Source organism: Zootoca vivipara, chromosome 12, assembly GCF_965207765.1.
Source record: "Zootoca vivipara chromosome 12, rZooViv2.hap1.1, whole genome shotgun sequence".
NCBI lineage: Eukaryota > Metazoa > Chordata > Lepidosauria > Squamata > Lacertidae > Zootoca > Zootoca vivipara.
Window position 1 is genome coordinate 16,814,416 of NC_142595.1, and position 10,153 is coordinate 16,824,568.

General features: G+C 45.7%; 1 protein-coding gene and 1 long non-coding RNA gene across 2 annotated transcripts in view; one reads left to right on the forward strand and one right to left on the reverse strand.

Moving 5' to 3' along the window:
- The window catches only part of PRR12 (proline rich 12), a 45,509-nt gene extending 36,494 nt beyond the window's left edge, over positions 1-9,015 (forward strand). Inside the window, exons 13-14 of the mRNA XM_035134406.3 lie at positions 3,685-3,780; positions 5,681-9,015. Coding sequence (XP_034990297.1) covers positions 3,685-3,780; positions 5,681-5,821 — 237 coding nt within the window. The 3' untranslated portion in view covers positions 5,822-9,015. The remainder of the gene's footprint in view (positions 1-3,684; positions 3,781-5,680) is intronic.
- Positions 9,016-9,626: 611 nt separating this feature from the next.
- LOC148683804 (uncharacterized) lies at positions 9,627-9,877 on the reverse strand. Its single transcript, XR_015946657.1, has 2 exons — positions 9,751-9,877; positions 9,627-9,665 (listed from the first exon to the last, which is right to left on the reverse strand). It is a non-coding gene; the product is annotated as an uncharacterized LOC148683804 (long non-coding RNA).
- Positions 9,878-10,153: the final 276 nt, after the last annotated feature.

Consider the following 10,153-nt stretch of genomic DNA (forward strand, 5'->3'; position numbering starts at 1 on the left):
CTGCCTCCCGCAGTTTGGTCAAACTCATGTTCGTAGCTTCGAGAACACTGTCCAACCATCTCGTCCTCTGTCGTCCCCTTCTCCTTGTGCCCTCAATCTTTCCCAACATCAGGGTCTTTTCCAGCTGCACTCACCTCAGTCTAGGGATGGACAAATGGGCATGTCTGTTTTCATCTGTACCTGCATGTGCACAAAGTGAGTCTGTATAGTCCTGGTTCAGTGTACATATTTTAGGGGAACTCCTGCAGCCATTTCTCCCCTGCATAATGTATCTACAATTACCCAGGGGAGCAGACTCCAAACTAAGGAGCAGACAAAATCCTCCCTTTTCTTGGATGCAACCAGACTGCGTTAACAAAATTAATAGCATCCACATCCTGTGCTGCACTGCTCATATTTGGAAGAAAAGAGGCACGAAAATTCCTTAAATATGCAATTTTGATTACACACCAGGAACCCACAGTGTGTTAAAACATATTTTTATTTTTATTTTGGAAATGAGAACCGTTGAGCACTGCATCTTCAAACCACAGAACTCTAAGGAATTTATCATTTAGTCTGTATCTCGCATTTCCAGCTCTGAGGAGTTAAAACATCCTCAAGGGAGCATATGTTCAGAACTCACCATTTTCAGTTTTGAAAAATAAATAAGGGGTTTTTGCAAACTTGAATACAGTGGTCCCTCGAGTTACGAAGTACTCTGCTTACGAAATTTCGAGTTACGAATGAAAAAAAATGGCCGCACGCTTAAGTTTTTGTCGACATCCGAAAGGAAAACCGTTGCGGTTTAGATGCGGTTTACTCGACTTACGAATTTTTCCATTTCCAATGCATTCCCATGGGAAACCGCTTATTTCGACTTACAAACTTTTCGACCTACGAATGTGCATTCGGAACAGATTAAATTCGTAAGTCGAGAGACCACTGTATAGTTCTTCCTCACCGTTCTCGTTCTTGGTTTCGGCCACAATAATGCCTGTTGGGTCTCTTGCTGCTGTTGTCGTTTTCTGCTCTTTAGTGCCTGCAAAAGTAGTATGATCAAAAGAACCTAAGAAAAGTCTGCTGGATCAGTCCTGTTCTCGCCATCACCAGCCAGATGCCAGTGGGAAATCTCTCTTTTTTCCTCCCCCCCCCTTTTTTTTGCATGGGAAGCATCCAGTCTTAAGAAAAATGGGCAAAGGAAGGAGAAGAAGGTGAAATTCAATGAAGCAACAGCAGCTGTCAAGGATAAGAGAGGGTTAAGAAGTTCAGAACAGGCCTTGTGGGAGGGAAGGTGTTCTGGAAGGGTGGTGGGCGGCTTGGCATAGAGACAAGAAGGCTGTTTCCATGCAGGAGAGGGGAAGAAGGCAGCCTTGGAGCGGATTATGATGATCTGTGGTGTGCCAAGCGAGGGGAATAAAGGGAGGTGAGTGAGGAAGCATAGGCCTGATGGACACATGGAAGAGAATAAGATGGATTGCACCACTTCAGATAGCAGGCGGAGATCATATTGTTGGAATATTTCCCTTCATAAGAAAATTCCCTGCAGGTGAAATAACTAATTCGGGAAACAGGATTCTAGTTCACCCCCACTGCCTTTCCACTTGCAGGGAATTGTTTCATTTTTGAAATATTGGGAGGGGTTTGAATATCATTATCAATTAAATCCATTAATCTCTTCCTATGAAACATCTCAAGGCAATTTCACAATACAATGAAAATATGTATAAAGCAATTTTATATGTAAGAACAGTTTCAGCAATTTCATAAATAGAAGCAGTTTGAAATCCACTACTTTTACTGAAGTAAAAGCAGCAGCAACCTCTGCTTGAAAGTTTTGTTGAAAGAGGAGAGTCCTCAGCAAATAATAATAATAATAATAATAATAATAATAATAATTTATTATTTATACCCCGCCCATCTGGCCGGGTCTCCCCAGCTACTCTGGGCGGCTTCCAACAGAAGAATAAAACACAATAATCTATTAAACATTAAAAGCCTCCCTGAACAGGGCTGCCTTCAGGTGTCTTCTAAAAGTCTGGTAGTTGGTTTCCTTTTTGACATCTGTTGGGAGGGCGTTCCACAGGGCAGGCGCCACCACCGAGAAGGCCCTCTGCCTAGTCCCCTGCAACTTGGCTTCTCGCAACGAGGGAACCGCCAGAAGGCCCTCGGTGCTGGACCTCAGTGTCCGGGCAGAATGCTGAGAAGACAATAGAAATGGCACTTGCCAAACAGGGGAGAGTTCCAAAGGAAACCTGATGTCACCCCCCCACTCCAGTCTGAAATCAAACCTATCAAACCACCTTTGAGTTCTGCTATTTAATTCCCTTGTCATTCTACTCATTTCAGGCCTCGGTCAGGGCTAGGGAGGTGGAGAATATTGAATATCTGTAAGCTAAGGCAAGAGTCCTCACCAGCCTTTTCGGACCAGTAGGCACATTCCTAATTTTGTGTGGTTGCTGAGGGTGCTGAGTCACAAAACGGCTGCCATGGAATATTGCAACATGGCTGCCAAGGGGTGTGTGACATAGCACAATATTGTCGTCGCTGCCGTTTCCCACCCCTAGTGGGGAGTCAGCCATGTCCTGCTAGGCCTGATTGTGGAGGTACAGCTGTTAAAAGGCACAATAACCTCAGTTCCAACCTTAAAACAAAGCCTAGACTGCTATCCAGCACCCGCTTACCTGGCAGTAAGCTGCATTAAAAACAGAAGAGACTTACTTATGAAGTAGACATGTGTGCCCTTGTATTGTAAGTTAACCATACAAGGGATTTTTAAGGAGTGCCTGCACAGCAGCAGACACACCTGAGCCACTCTGCCAACAGTTCACGTTTTGCATTTGCCCTTTGGGGATGGGATTCTTTAATAGCTGCACTTAGTAGTATTTTCAGAAAACAACTTCTAGGGAATGCATGATCTCGGACAAACCCACCACTGGAAAGATGCATCCTGGTTGCTAAGTTTAAAAAAGGGGCTACTAGAAAGGACTACTAGAAAATAGGAGAGAAGCAAGAAAATGGCACTTAAAGGTGGGGAGGGTGGGTGGCAGGGCGGGAACAGAAGCTCTTTAGGACCCCAGGAATTTCTCTTGCCTGTCATCCAAGCTGCTCAGTTATCAATCACGGCTCTTAATTTCACTCACTGGCTAACGACTCTGAAAGGCAGAAGAGGCCAGGCTGGCTAATTTCACATAAACTAATTAGGGTACTTGCACATTTTTTTTAAAAAAATGAAGTTATGATATTGAGATGTACAGGATTTGATGGCTTGCTTGAACGAAAGACTTTGTTCCAATATGCAAGACTAGCTGCCAGGCCAAGACCAGCCAGCCCCTATGGAAGGAAGAAGCATCGGCCAAAGAACATAAAGAAGAAGATACAGAAGAAGATTGGCAAAATAAATTATTGAACTATGCAGGACAAATTATTACAAAAAAGGACAGTTGTTCAGTGCATATTTTTAAAGCTTTGTGTACGGATTTTTACATTAGTATACCTTTTAAAAGTCACTTGTAATAAGATGGAGAAGGTTTTAAAATTGGATTGTTAAGTATATAAGGTTTTATGGACGTGCTTAAACAAGTATATTATAATGGAACCAAGAGGGGAAGTGGAGGGAAGTGAAACTGAGAAGCTTATAAGCAGTGGGCTGTGATTTCTTTAAGTGATTTCTCCCTGTTTTTTCTACACCCTTATTGCTGACAGGAATTCAGTGTGGAGGTGGAGAAGTCCTTTTTCTACACTCTGTACCATTCCCTTCACCACTACAAGTACCACACATTTCTGCGTTGTAAGGATGAGGTGAGTCAGAACCGTACCATTTTGCTTCCATCACCTGGGATCCCTTTTTGCTATGGATAGAACTCCCCCCACCCCCCGTAAAGAAGTGAGGAGTGGGCAGGTCTGAGGCGAAATCCAGACTGCACTGTCTTGGCTGTGCTTATTTGCCACATTGAAAACACGTCTTTGCACAAATAATTCCGGAGGCTGTTGCATAGAGACACTGCTGCATTCTCTGGGAGACAGGTGCTCTTGGGGGGGAAATGGCCAACCAAGGTGACTGGAAACTTGTTTCTTAATTTTTTTAAAAATAGATTTTTGTGGAAGCTGGTGCTTTCTGGAATACCTTGGGTATGCTAGCCTTCTTAGGGGCAGGGTGTCCCTTGCATTGAGGAGAAAGAGATAAAATTGCAAGGCTCAGTCAAACTTATGGAGTTGTTTGGTGGGGTGCATTCTTCCAGGTTCCCATTGCAATGTAGAATTGTAGAGTTGGAAGAGACCCAGAAGGTCATCTCTTCCAATCCCCTGCAGTGCAGGACACTTTTTGCCCAAAGTGGAACTCAAACCCACAATCCTGAAATTAAGAGTCTCACACTCTACTGACTTATCCATGGTATTCTTGTTGTTGTTTAGTCGTGTCCGACTCTTCGTGACCCCATGGACCATAGCACGCCAGGTATTCAGTTAAGGTTTACTCAGAGTTAGACCCATTGAAGTTCACGAACATGGCTAAATTAGGTCCATTAATTGCAGTGGTTCTACTCTGAGAAGAACCTAGTTGAATGCCAAAAAAAAATCCCCATTGTCTTAACCCATAACGGTGTGAGTTGACAATGGTATGGTTGGTGATACCGCGAGATGTCCCCCTCAGTCCTTACGGAAGAGCTTTGAGCTTTCAGTCTTATACTGAGGATGATGTATATACTGCAGGATGTGCAGCTCATAGAAGTGCAAAATGTGGAATTGGGTTCAGAATTCAGCTGCTTTTTTTAAGAAAAAAGTTTCTTGTCCCTGTGGTTGCAAATATATCCTTGTGACTTTGTGATCAAGGCCTAGTAAAATCTAAAAAGCCAGAGAGGTGGCGGGATAGGATTTCCAGTGGTTAGAAGGATCTGTCACGGGTGGTTTGCATTACTTTTGTGCCACTCCTGTAGCGTAACAAATCAAGAATAAACTTCTGCATTGTAGACAGCTGGACTAGATGATCCTCGGGGTCCCTTCTAACTCTACAGTTCTATGATTCTGTGAAATTATTGAGGGGCATGGGGAGTGAGGAATTGCATGAAGATGCTTAACTCAGATGGGCACCTTCCATGCCAGCTTTTCAATGCCTGCTGAAAACTCTTCTATTCCCCCAAGAGCACACAAAGGCCTACTGATGTTTGCTTTCAACTTCTTTTGCTTCCGACTTGTTTATGACTTTATTGCTTGACTATGTTTTTATGGTGCTGTAAACCATTGTGATACATTTTTACAATACGGCACTATATAAATATTTTTTATAAACAAATAAAACACAACTTCGCTTTTTTCGGGTTGCAGTATTTGGTTCGCCTGGTTGCGGAATCCGTTTGTTTTCATAAGCCCTGTCAGTCCTGTGCTGCCCACATAGAATCATAGAGTTGGAGAGGCAACAAGGGTCATCCAGTCCAACCCCCTGCCAAGCAGGAAACACCATCAAAGCATTCTTGACATATGCCTGTCAAGCCTCTGCTTAAAGACCTCCAAAGAAGGAGACTCCACCACACTCCTTGGCAGCAAATTCCACTGCCGAACAGCTCTTACTGTCAGGAAGTTCTTCCTAATGTTTAGGTGGAATCTTCTTTCTTGTAGTTTGAATCCACGTGTGTGTGCGCAATTAAGCCTCTTAGCTAACGTTTTGTCCTTCTCTTGGGGGGCGGGTGGGGCTCTCCTTCTGCAGACAACGGCGATCGAGGGTCAGGACGAGGACCTGGGCCAAGAGGAGGTGGTGCAGCAGTGCATGCGCAACCAGCCGTGGCTGGAGAAACTGTTTGACTCCTTCAGCGAGTTGCTGACTCAGGCACAGAGCAAATGTGCGTGACGCAGCCGCCGGAGCCACGCCCCAGGAGGGGCCACCTAACGCCCGCCCCTCTGCAGAGCCAGAGCAGGAAGTGGGGGAGAGGAAGGTCGAGGGGTACCATCACACAGGCAACGAGTTCAGACTCAGCTTACCATCACCACCACCACCCCTCCCCTTTTCAGGTTTTCATTTCTTTTTTTAAAAAAAAATCAGGACCTGGGATGCGCCTCTTTGTTTTTATTTTTGGTGCTGGGGGTGTGCGGGAGGTTTGTGATGGCAGAGAGCACACGTCGAGGAGGGTTCTCATCAAAACGAGCGGATGGCTGGACAGCCCCTTTCCCTTTTGCCCTGGCTGTACAGAGAAATATTATTTATATATAAATGTATAAATGTTCTAATTGGAGCAGCCTCGCCCCCCCTGCTCTGGTGGGGACTGAGAGTAGGAGGACCCCCATAGGAAGGTCAGAGGAGTGTCGGTGCCGGGATCTGGAGCTTGTGGGGATGGGATCCAGGAGTCATAGGTTTCATCGGGGTGATGGGGGTGGGAATTGGGGGGGGGCGTGTGTTTGGCGGGCAGCGTGAATAAAGACATACAAGAGGGTCCGGGGTGCCATCCTGCATCTTGTCCATCGGGAACTTCTGCTTCTCCCTAGGGAAAGCCGAGTGAGTGTGTGGCAGGGGGTATATTTGGCCACCCTTAACACAGTGCCCAGATCCTTTTTTATCCACAGTCTGACCAGGCAATGAGACCCATCACTTCCTCTCCCTGCCCGCAGACAACTCTCGTCCCATCTCTGCCAAATAAACTGTTGCTTTTGAGTTGAGGCTGGGGGGAAGAGGCACTCCACTCATACACTAACAGCAATTGCCTCTGTTATTGCTTCCAACAGGAATATTTATTGCCAAGTTGCCTCTTCCCAACCAAACGGTTGCAAAGAGCCAACCCCCCCCCCCAACCCACTCCTGCAGGCTGTTTCTGGAGCTACTTCCTTCTTCACTCAGTCTTTTTTTTGGGGGGGAGACTGCTGGTGGACCTAGCCACGAGCCACTCTCCCCGCATCTTTTCTTTTTGCCGCCGAGTTTGGGGTTCTAGCTCTTTGGGAGCATCTCTCCACCCATAACCCTTCTGAATAGGTAACCATAAATGGGGCGGGGCATCATAGCAACCTGTCTGTATCAAGACTCCCTAAATCTCTCTCCTTCCCATCCCTACCACTTTCCCCCATTTTTTAAAAAAAAGACTGTTCAGACTTTCTCAACTGGCCCTCACATGGATCACGGAAAGGGGTGCACTAGGCTGTAGTTATGTCCCTCTGTGCTTTTCTTAGAACTGAGCTCCTTTAAGGAAAGGATAATTCCCTTCCACCCCTTTCCTCGTGGTGTTTGACAAGGCAGGATTCTGCTCCCCATCCCTCCCCTCAGCTGTATATACTGTATAGGATAAAAAGTCTATGTATCATATTGTATTTGACTAACTTGAACTTAACGATACGCAGGAGTTTCTCTCTCTCTTTCTCTCTCTCTCTCCTCACCTGTAGCTGTGATGTTATTTGGTTTGGACTGAAACTTTCATTAGGAGGTCGTTATTATTATTATTTTTAATCACCATTATTGTTGTTGTTGTTATTGAGGGGGAAGGGAGATTCTGTGTCCCCCACCCCTGCAGCCTCCTAAGCAAAGATCCCTCTCTAACCCTGAGCTGAAATGCTAAAATAAACTCTCTTTAGATAGACAATTAGGTCCTTGCCCCGTTTCACACACTTTCCGCTCGCAGCCCAGCCCAGTCATTCAGCCAGCGTCTCTCGCCCAAACACACCCATAGTCTAGCCAGTTTCCACCTCAGCATGTTTTCTCCTTTTCTCCTCTGGGTCTTCCTAGTGACCTCCCAGATCCATCTCACACCTCCACGTAGATTCCCCCGCTAGATCAGATCCCTGCCCCCCCCCCCAACCAATGTCTACCTCATTCCCACTCCTCGAGACTACTTCTTCCATCCTACATATGCCCTCTGATTTCTCTGTACTAGCCCCCAGCCTCCCCATGGTTTAGTTTTTGCTTCTTCTTTGCTTCTCTCTTATCATCAAAAGGTTGCAGGTTTGATCCCCATATGGGGCAGCTGCATATTCCAGCATTGTGGGGGATGCTGAAAGCACCCACCCACCCACCGATCTGATTTTTTCTTTTTTATCATAGTTCCCACACACTTCCCATGGAGGAAGTGCAAAAAGGTACTCTAGGGTGGAGGAGAAAACAGATCCCACCTCAGAAGAGGGGTTGGTCCCATTGCCCCAGCAGCGCTTCTTCAGTTAAGTTTCTGGACAGCACAGAAATGTGTTGGGGGGCCCGTCTGGGTGTGTTAGATCAGGGTCCCTTATATATACACAACTCTCCACATCCCCCTGGATCCTGGACCCTTTCCCCTTAATTATTTATTGTGGATGAGTAGAGGTTGGCAAGTGTGATTGTGAGAGTGCATGGAGGGGGGTGGAACTTGGTGTACATGAGCCCCACACAAAATGGGAGTGTTTTTAAAGGGGGAAGAGGGTTGACTGGCTTCCTTTTGGATATTTTAAAAGCTTGCAATTTAGTTTTTAACAGCTTTTCCCCTTGCAAACCCGGTTTACTGATAGCTGTTGGGCCTTAGAGGCGAAGGACTGTAGCTTGAACCTGTGTGGGGAGGTGGGGTTAGTAAGTTTGGGAAACGAAGGGATGGGGACATACACATGGTTTGTTTTCGAGGGACGTTAAGAGCTTCAATACCTCCTGGAACGGCAGACTTGCACCATCAATTTCATGCAAAATTTTGCTAAGGCGTTTACAGCCTGGATGGAGGGGCCATGCAGCCCAAACCCTGTACACCAGAATTGGAAGGGCCCAGCTCAGAGTTGTTTAAGAATGTGTGTGCACACACACAACAAACACACCCCACAGCTTCCTGTGATGAAAAGACTTCTCCTCCTCCCCCACCCGCCCCAAATTTGGATCTTGGAAGGCCCCCTTTTTTACGATGTGTATTTCTGTGTATCTTGTTCGCGCCTCAAGGGTATTGTTCTGAGATAATGGGATTTGTGTTCTGTATTATTGGATGTTCCTATATATTTTTATTGTTTATTATTAGTGTCTGAGACTTTTTTTCTCTCAATATGTAAAACTCACATTGTATACTGTGTACACAAACAAAATGACAAAAAACACTTTTCTTTGCAAAAATCAAATGCCTGCTGTACAGCTTTATTCCTTGTTTTTGGGGTGGCAGGGGGGAGTAAATCTGTTCAAGCTGGTTCATTTACAGTGAGCAGTTTAGACCAGGCATCCCCAAACTTCGGCCCTCCAGATGTTTTGGACTACAGTTCCCATCTTCCCCAACCACTGGTCCTGTTAGCTAGGGATCATGGGAGTTGTAGGCCAAAACATCTGGAGGGCCGCAGTTTGGGGATGCCTCTCCTAGAGGTTTCTCCCCCACCAAGGTCCCCCATTTTGGTTCGGTGTCTGCCTAATGAACGCACAACCTCTGGCTTAAATAAAGCAATCTAAGTCCATTTAGGCCAGGGTTTCCCAAACTCAGGTCTCCAGCTGGTTTTGGACTACAACTCTCATCATCCCTAGCTAGCAGGACCAGTGGTCAGGGATGATGGGAACTGTAGTCCAGAAACAGTTGGAGACCCAAATTTGGGGAACTGGTTTACACTTTGGAAACCCTGTTCCTTGCTCCAGATAGGTTTTTCCACCCCAAATCTTCAAAAGTCTAGTAATTGTGTCCCTGCTTTAACCCTGTATTCAGTTTTCTTAACTTCTGAAAGATCGCAACAAAGGAGAGCCTCACCAATACCCGCCCAGAGTTTGATTTTATTTGCAGTGCAAAAACCTTTCTTTTCGTCAGGAATTAGAATACGGAACCAGTATCTCACCAGTACCTGCCCAGAATTTAATTTTATTTGCAGTGCAAATACCTTTCTTCAGGAATTAGAATACAGTGGTACCTCGGTTTAAGTACACAATTTGTTCCGGAAGTCTGTACTTAACCTGAAGCGAACTTTCCCATTGAAAGTAATGGAAAGTGGATTAATCTGTTCCAGGCGGGTCCGCAGAGTACTTAAATTTCTTAAAAGTACTCAAGCTGAGGCGTACTTAAACCGAGGTATGACTGTACGGAAGTTGAGACTCAAAACCCCGTTGCCTGAGGACATGGGTCAGTCTTTCCATTAAGTTTTAAGTTACAGGTGTTTTAGGGCCCACCCATGAATTTGTCCAGTCCTCTCTTAAAGCCACCCAAATGCCATGCCATAGTTCAGTGATGTGCCCTGTGAAGGACTTCCTTTTGTCTATCCTCCATCCCTCAGGTGTAGGTTGATC